At 27.6% G+C, this 8,933-nt stretch overlaps 4 protein-coding genes across 4 annotated transcripts; 1 reads left to right on the top strand and 3 right to left on the bottom strand. All coding sequences in view use genetic code 12, as the record gives it.

Annotated features, from left to right (window-relative positions):
• Positions 1-2,152: 2,152 nt before the first annotated feature.
• KGF55_001281 (anaphase promoting complex subunit) lies at positions 2,153-3,994 on the bottom strand (the record flags this gene model as incomplete). The annotated part of the gene is made up of 1 exon (XM_051755839.1): positions 2,153-3,994. The coding sequence occupies one exon, from the start codon at positions 3,992-3,994 to the stop codon at positions 2,153-2,155; it is 1,842 nt and encodes a 613-aa protein (XP_051616321.1).
• Positions 3,995-4,290: 296 nt separating this feature from the next.
• On the top strand, positions 4,291-5,640 carry KGF55_001280 (uncharacterized protein; the record flags this gene model as incomplete). The annotated part of the gene is made up of 1 exon (XM_051755838.1): positions 4,291-5,640. The coding sequence occupies one exon, from the start codon at positions 4,291-4,293 to the stop codon at positions 5,638-5,640; it is 1,350 nt and encodes a 449-aa protein (XP_051616320.1).
• A 25-nt stretch (positions 5,641-5,665) lies between these two features.
• On the bottom strand, positions 5,666-6,781 carry LYS1 (saccharopine dehydrogenase (NAD+, L-lysine-forming); the record flags this gene model as incomplete). Its single annotated transcript, XM_051755837.1, has 1 exon — positions 5,666-6,781. The coding sequence occupies one exon, from the start codon at positions 6,779-6,781 to the stop codon at positions 5,666-5,668; it is 1,116 nt and encodes a 371-aa protein (XP_051616319.1).
• A 311-nt stretch (positions 6,782-7,092) lies between these two features.
• KGF55_001278 (uncharacterized protein) lies at positions 7,093-8,613 on the bottom strand (the record flags this gene model as incomplete). Its single annotated transcript, XM_051755836.1, has 1 exon — positions 7,093-8,613. The coding sequence occupies one exon, from the start codon at positions 8,611-8,613 to the stop codon at positions 7,093-7,095; it is 1,521 nt and encodes a 506-aa protein (XP_051616318.1).
• Between the last annotated feature and the right edge of the window lie 320 nt (positions 8,614-8,933).

Genomic DNA, 8,933 nt, shown 5'->3' with positions numbered 1-8,933 from the left:
GGTCTTTGATTTCATGGGTAATTAATCAATAAAGTTTTCGTAATTTTTAATTTAAGTTTTGGTAAGGGAGCTACACTGAGTTTGTGCATTAAATTAGCCTCGTAAATGATATCTTCCCAAGACAATTTATGGATTAAAGCTTTGAGATCAATTCATTGGAATCGGCAATTGAAATATATATGAATTATTGGTATGAACTTTGAGTTTAGGAAAGAACTGGGTAGAGTCGAAATAAAAAAGATCAGCTAATTTTGACCCAAGGACGAAAGACCAATCATTGAATGTAGGATTACATGTTATAATATTACTAAATTTCAATCATGGGTGAGTACTAGCCTTGGATCAAAATTTAACTCATTTTCATTATATGAAGACCACGGGGTTTGATATGAAAATTATACATATACACTCCTGCATATAAAATTATTACTAAATAGCAAATCCCGACCAAAGAATTTCGGTGATTGAAAATTCTTAACATCATAAATATAGACTAATTTTAATATGTTCAACTGAGTGGTCCCAAATTACTATCTCCATCCAATTTTCAAGGAAGATAAACATATGCCAACACTTACACCGTGGTAGCGTCGCCGCGATTTCAATTAACAAAACTAAACAATTTTTAATAGTTGAATCAGATTACTTGTACATCTACTTGTGATTTTGAGCAGCTTCTGAAATTAGATCAAAAAAAGATTGAAAAATGTACAATGAGTTTTGAACAAATTGATACATTGTTTGGCTATGTCAACTCTAATCGCCGCGACGCTATCACCGTGTCTGTTATTGTATCGTTCATCGATCGTTATGTAATCAACAATTAAGACAATTGAGCCTAAATGATTGCTATAACTTCCAAACTTTACCTTAAAAACGTATTGAATGACCCCTATTGTATGACGTTAGAATATCCTCAAGTTAAGCACATGGTCCCTGAAGGTTGTCTTCCCTTCATTGAATGTAAAAGAAAAGTGGGATTCTTAACGTTCAAGTCTATTTTATCTTTTTTTTTGTTTGGGAAATTTGACGGGTATAAATACACGAATTTCAAAAGAATAAAATTTACTCAATTTTCCCTGATTTGGGAACCAAAATTTTCTTGTGAACGTATGACGTGTTTGTAAGTAAATTTGTAGTGCATCGGTTATTGAAAAAATTGTTATGCTGAAGATTTGGAAAATTTTGGAAAAAACAGTTTCAAGTATTACTTACAACTACTTACAATGCAATTACAACGCGTCTATTAGGTTGAGATATATTCCAAGAATTTGAAGAAGGTAGTTCACGAGATGCACAGGTTCATGAATATCATTATTGTTTAATTAAACACGTCTTGTACATACAAATTATAAAATGGATAAATACTAGATAGGCAATGGTTGTAATGCCTTTTATTGAAAATCTTTCATAACAGAAAATGGATATCATTACATTCTAGCACTATTTGCTAAATTTACCAAACTTGCACTTTCCATCGTAGTATTAAAGTGATAACTACTTAAGGTTGGGCATAATTTTCGGTCGAAGAAAGATTCTAACTCCATGAACTAACTGAAGAGATTAAAACGATGTTGATTTAATACCTATTCCTGGTTAGAATTTTTTAGTGAGTACGAGTTGAACTACGTTTTACTTTATCATATTCAACGGGGGACATGAATTAAGCTCTATCGATCGACGGATCAGATATATGAGGCTTGCTAGCTTGGGGCATTTTGGTTTCTTGCAAAACCAAAATAAGTCAAGTATAAGCATCAAGCAAAATTCCTTAAATCGGTATTGCAAGCGATTTATCCACGGGAATAACTGCTTGAAATTGTGAAAATTGAGTATGATAAACTGAAGTGTTAGGTACTTCCACAAGTAACTCTCTAAAGAATTCTGACCAGAAATGAGTACCGAATCTAACATCGTTGTCATTATTGATTATTTACTTTGCCTTTGTTTTTTCCTTATTTTGGAATTCGAAGTTTAACAAGTGCCATCTTATATGATCTTGTTTATCTTGTTTAAATAAAACTTCGGGACTGTTTTTACAAAATCGCTAAAACTAACTACAGAATTAACCCTTGAATTATTTAATTATGTCGTAACTTCATTTACATTTATTGAACTATAAGATAGGTAAGTTTTCATTATCGCTATATAACTAAACTAAACTATCTAATGCAATTTTTTCAAATTTACTTAGAAATTGAGAACTATTTAACTTATTAATTTCTAAAGCTCTTTTTAATAAATCATTTGTTATTGGATCTAAAGGTTGTAAAGCTAAAGAATCATTAAAATTTTCAATAGCTTCAAAACAATTGCCCAATTTTAAATTTATTAATCCAATTGATGTTAAAATATTTGAATCATTTTTTATAGTTGTATATGAAGCAGATGAAGATTTTGATAAAATTGAATTTAAACAATCTAAAGCTTTATAAGGTTGATTTGATTTTCTATATACATGACCTAAATTTGTATTTATTGATATCCAAGTTTTTGAATTTAAATTAATTAAATTTTGAGATTTTATTAAAGCTTGATGTAAAAAAAATTCTGCTTTTTCAAATTGATTTTTATGAAAATATAATACTCCAATTTCATTTAATAATAAAGGATCTTCATTACAAATTTCATAAGATAACATTAAATATTCTTCTGATAAATTTAAATTATTCATTTGTAAATGTTGCATACCTAAAAATAAATTAGGTAAATGAGTACCAGGAAATAATCTTGAAGCAAAAGCATATGCTGATATTGCTTGTTCATGTTCACCTTCTGCTGCAAAAGTATGTGCAAATCCAATCCAAGCTTGCCCAAAATTGGGGTTCATTATAGTAGCTTTATTAAAAAATTTCCTAGCCTCTATAATTTTATTTATTGATAAATAATATGTTCCAATAGCTAACCAAGTATATGCCAGATTTGGATGATGTTCAACTAATTGATGACTTTTATAAAATAATTTATTTCTACCACCTAGTTCATATAAACAACTTAAATAATTAGGTAGTATATCAAAATTATATTTATCTTTTTGAAAAACTTTTTCACAAACTAATAAACAATCATCAAATTCACATTGAATATATAAATAATCCAGTTGACTAATTAATAAATCTATATTATTATTTAAATCATATTCATCTTTTAAAATCATTTCAGCTTCATTAAATTTATCAATATTTAAATATTTATTTAATTTTGTTGTGTAAAGTAGTTTTATTAATTCATCATTATTATCCATTTCTCTAAAATTTAATTGGGTTGTTACAAATTCCCATTCTTCCTTGGGGGTCATAAAATTATTTGATATTAACTCATTAAATGCTTCATAACATTTAACATCTACTAATAATGCTTCTTTATAACATTCTTTTGCTCTTTCAAAATTATTTTGAGCAGAATAAATTAATCCACGAAGATAACACATTGAAGATTCTAATTTTACACCTCCATCATCATTTTTAATTTTATCAATTGATTCAAATGGATTAATTTCTCCAATTATATCTAATGCTTCATCATACATTTCTAATTTTATTAAACTAAATCCTGCCAAATATCTACATATAATACTTGAAGAAAATTCTTCATTTGAAAGTATTAATTCTTTACATCTTAAAAAATTTCCTTGATTAAAAAATACTTGAGCTAACCAAAATGCATCATTTGAATCATTTGTTAAATCTAAAATTTTATCACCTAAAAATTCAGCTGTTTTGTATTGATGTTGCATTATGGCATCATGTCTCCATAATCTTAATTTTTCAATTGGTGTTAAATATAAATCTGGTTGATTTGGTAAAGAATCATCACTTTTATTTATTAAATTATTTGAAGTTTTATCTAGGTTGAAAAACAGTGATGAATTATTATGATTATTATTAATTGATGATCCTGGAGTTTCAAATAATTTTTGTTGATTATGAATTTTTGAAGTTGATATTGATGGATTTGGTGGAGTTTTGAAAATTTCTTTCTTCCGATTTAACATTGGAGATATGAATAGGGTGGAGTTGTGCTGTTGTGGTGTTTTCTGATTTTGCACCATTTTGAAACATAAGTTATCTTATTCGATTTATCATTCAATTGCCACTTTTCAACCTTTGGTGATCTGATCTTGATATCTGGAGTTTATTTATTTTACAATGGTCATGATTACGCGCATAGAATGTTACACAAAATGAGCTATTCATTTTACGCGTTGCGCTTAAATTTAAACGCATACAAAATATTAAGAGAAGCTCATCACTACTATTTGCAGTTTTAGTATCAAATCGACTCTATAAGATGTCGGAATCAAAACCAAAGAAAGTGATAAAATCAGCATTAAAGGGTAGCATTTCACAAATTGAAACAACAGTAGACACAGTCGAACAATCCTCCTCAAAAAACATTCAATTTAGAATATTTGTTGGATCTTATGAACATAATCTTCTATGTCTTTCAGTGATATTAGATCCTACAAACACAAAAGAACCTGTTTTTCAACCAATTTTCCATTTTCAAGCTCATTCATTGTCTATTAAAACTATCGACTTAGCTAAACGATATTTAGTGACTGGATCAAATGATGAACATATTAGAATATATGATTTACAAAAAAGAAAAGAGTTAGGAACTTTATTAAGTCATCAAGGAACAATAACAGCTTTAAAATTTTCAAAAGAAGTCGATTCAACGACAGATTCCTCAACAAGTGATAATTTACATTCTGGAAAATGGCTCTTATCTGGATCAGAAGATGGGAAAATAATAATATGGAGAACAAAAGATTGGGAAATTTTTGCAACTTTAAAAGGTCATACTAAAAGAATAAATGATTTAGCTATTCATCCACTGGGGAAAGTAGCAATAAGTGTAAGTGATGATCAAACTATAAGATTATGGAATTTATTAACTGGAAAAAAAGCAAGTGTTTTAAAATTAAAAGGTAAAGATCATTTAGGTCAATCTGGACAATTTGTAAAATGGTCAATTGATGGTCAATATTTCATAGTAGGATTACTTAATCAAATTTTATTTTATAAAACATCAAATGGGAAAATATTTAAGAAATTGAAGTTTAAATCAACTATTATGAGTATGGAAATTTTAAAATATAATGATGGTAAAGATGATATAGATGAGTGGTTAGTTATTGGATTAGGTGATGGATCAATTGGGTTTTACGATTTCAAATCAATAATTGACAGCAAAACTGAAGAAGATGAAGAAGAAAAATTGTGGGATAGTAAACCTGAAGAAATCGAACCAATTTTCAAATTACAAGGTCATACAAACAGAATCAAAAATTTTTATTTTTTACAATCTCCTATCACAGACAATATCCCAATACTATCATCAGTTTCATCTGATGGTAAGATTGTAATTTGGAATTTAAAAATACGTGATCAAGTTGCAATTTATGATACCGGTGAAAGATTAAATTGTATAGTTTGTGCTCCTGAACATATTGAAAAATTAGAAACAATGAAACGAAGAATTGAAGAAACTCCTTTAGACGTCAGTGAATCCGAATATGAGACAGATGGTGAAGAAATTTCTAAGATAATGAATGGATCAAAAAAGCAAAATAAAAAGAATAAAAAATTGAAAAATAAAAATAAGAAAAGAAAGGTTAATGTGACATTAGAATAAATTAATATATAAAGTTAGTATTAGCTTATAATCTTTCAACGTTTTTTTCAAATAATTGTTTTGCTCTTACCCATACAGATGCAGTATCTCTTTCTGGTAATTGTAATAAACTTGGAATTAAATCTTTTGAAAATGATTCTGAAGCTTCTCTTGGTAATAAACTTGGTAAATGATCAATTGAACATACTGATAATTTTGGACCTTTAGTTAAACCTGATACTTCAACAGTTGGAGAATCAAAAGTTGTTGCAATATCATATACAGGAATTGGATTATTTGGATTAGTAGTATCTGCACTTACATCAACAATTGTAGTTAATTTTCTATCATCAACATTTAAAGTTTCTAAATTAATAAAAGGTGGAATTTTTGCAGATAAATAAATACAATTTATAAAAATATTTGTATCAACAATTTCTTTAAATGGACCACCTTTTGAAGTTTCTTGAATATCCCATTTAGCAATATTTGAATCTGGAATTCCAACTTTTTTAAAAAAACTAATAGCTCCTGAACCACATCTACCTAATGCACCAATAACTAAAGTTGTTGGATATTTACCTCCATTTTTCTCCAAAGCTTTTGATAATTGAGATTTAACATAATCAATTAATTCATTTTCATTAGGATATGGAGTAACACCTGGTAAATTTTTTGAATCATCATTTAATTGTTTAAAACTCCAATCTAATACACCAATTGCTGCACCTGCAAAACCAGCATAAAATCCAAATGCTGCAACTCTTCTACCTTGTTCATTTTCTAAAAATTCTAAATCATATAAAGTACCTTTACCATCTGGAAATCTTTTTAATACTTTTTCCCAACCATTTTGATTTTTATAACAATGAGCAAATTGTATATGTTCATGAATTAATGGGAAAGTATCTGTTTCAGGTAATTCTTTTAATCCAAATATTATTCTTTCTTTTGGTGCATCAACCCATGATCCTTCAGGTACTATTTCTGCTCCAACTTTTTCATATTCATCTATATTAAAGGTTGATTGACTACTTTTTTCAACATAAACTTTAAAACCTGCATCAATTAATTGTTTTGTAGTAGTTGGAGTTAAAGCGGCTCTTGCCTCTAATGGTTTTGTTTCAGCTCTTAAATGTAATATTACTGGATTTGTACTCATTCTTATGTGAATTTGTTAATTTGTTATATCAATTGATTGATGTTTTGTATAAAAAATAACTTACGAATGAACTGATAATTTATAAATTTTTCATCTACAGTATGACATAATAGATCTCCCCGTAATAATTTTTTTCATCTGAGTCAACGCGGCAAACTTTTCATCTTACTAAGTAAAGTTAGTCATAATTTATCAATGACAGTTTTATATGTTTCATGAAATTGACTTCAAATAAAATGTAAAAAATGGGTGCAAAAAATTTTTAAACACTGTATAAAGTTCTACATCTCTAAATACTTCATAAAATAGGATTAAGATTGTTCAAGTAGTAATTTAAAATCCATTTGACCAATGTTTTTGACGTATTCTAAAACAATATTTTTCATCTTTAATTCAGCTTCATTATTCCATTGTTCATTTTCGATAGAAAAACAATCACTATATTGTTTGAATAATTTTTTAATACTGGCTATTTCTGATTCATTATCAATCATTTTGTTTTCAATAGCTTTTTCAAAAAGTAACCAAGCAAAATTTTTATCATTGTTAGCTAAAAAACCCAAAATTATCGATCTAGTAAGAAGACCCTTTTGTGAATTACCAGATTCGTTCACTTTACTAGAAAGTTCAGGAACATAATGATTATACAGTTTCAATCCATCATCAACATTAAAATAAGACCTTAATATAACCAAAATTTGTAATAATTGAACAGTTATAGTTGAAGGAAGTAAAGTATCAGCAATCTTTTTATCAATTTCTGAATTTTTCAAAATTGCTAAATAAGCATAACTTTTCACTATTGAAAACATGACATTATCTATTCCATATTTTGCTTTTGATTCATATTCATGATATTTTAGTAATAATTCCTCTGTATCCTTTTGTATAATCCCATAATTTTCAATGATTAATTTTCTCAATGGTAAATTCTCAGATTTTAAATCAATTGTCGAGTCATTGATATAATGTGTTATAGCTTCACTTAGTTCTTCGACATTTTGGTTGAAATTTTGCTTTTTGTTGCCAGTACTTGGATCTGTATCATTGTTTATGATATATAACGCGATTGTATAGTCTGAATCACCTATAGAATCTGGATTAGTTCTGAAGATCTTTTTAAAGTATTGTATATATGAAAATTTAATTAATGGCGAGTCAATAGTTTTATCATTGTCTTTCAAATTTGATCGTAAAACATTGAACATTAAATCTTGGTTTAAGTTTGAACCTGTCAAGAAATGATTCAATTCAGACACATCTCCATTCTTGATTAATTTTTTAAACAAATCGTTGGCTAAATTAAATTCAATTCCATCGTAAACTCCATATTTGTTCATAAATTCAAGAATGAATTCAATTGAAGAAAAATCATTACTTGAATCTTCTTGGTTTATAAAATTTGAAATTAATTTATGCAATATTTGTTTTTTCGTTTCTGAATTTTCTTTTGAATTTGATAATGATGCATGATTTTTCAATATTTCTGGATTTGTTACAACTCTTTCAGGATTTAATTGAATAAAATGATTTAACAATAGGTCATTTTCAATCTTGGGGTATTCATTAATATACTTGAAAAATGTTGAAAAATTAGGAATTAAATGTTCTAAAAATTCTAATTTGTCTTTGTTTGAAGAATTCACAATTAAGTTTATTAATTTAACTTTGTCTTTCTCATACTTTGGTTTGTCTTGTACTTCTTCCTTTGATAACTCATGAGTAAGATCACTTAAACTTAATTTATTCACATCTTGATCTAAAAGATTTGAGATTTGTCTCTTACAAAAAATATTCTTACTGCTCAAAGCAAACCCAGATCTATAATTCATCTTATTAGTCGTTGTAGCATTAGGAAAAAAGTAAGTATATTAGGAGGATGTCCTATATCTTATATAGAATCAGTGGATGTTTAGAGAACAAATTCTAGAAATCCGATCAGATCTTTGCTACCATTTTCGGAATGTTGCAAAATTTAAAACTCCGATCAAATAAAGTAATAGTCTAGATATTGAAATCTAAAGTTCGATAATTGTGACTACCATTCATTCATAAGCTTGCTTAATTGACAATTAAGCATTCCACAGAGCTTAAATCAGATAATAAAAGACTACTCCAAATTTACCAAAGTAACAAAATCAGCTGAAACCTT

This window comes from Candida pseudojiufengensis (assembly GCF_024610245.1).
Source record: "Candida pseudojiufengensis strain CBS 10847 chromosome Unknown scaffold2, whole genome shotgun sequence".
Classification (NCBI taxonomy): Eukaryota; Fungi; Ascomycota; class Pichiomycetes; order Serinales; family Debaryomycetaceae; genus Lodderomyces; species Lodderomyces pseudojiufengensis.
Note: the sequence above shows the minus strand (reverse complement) of the source record. Positions and strands in the feature narration are given on the sequence as shown.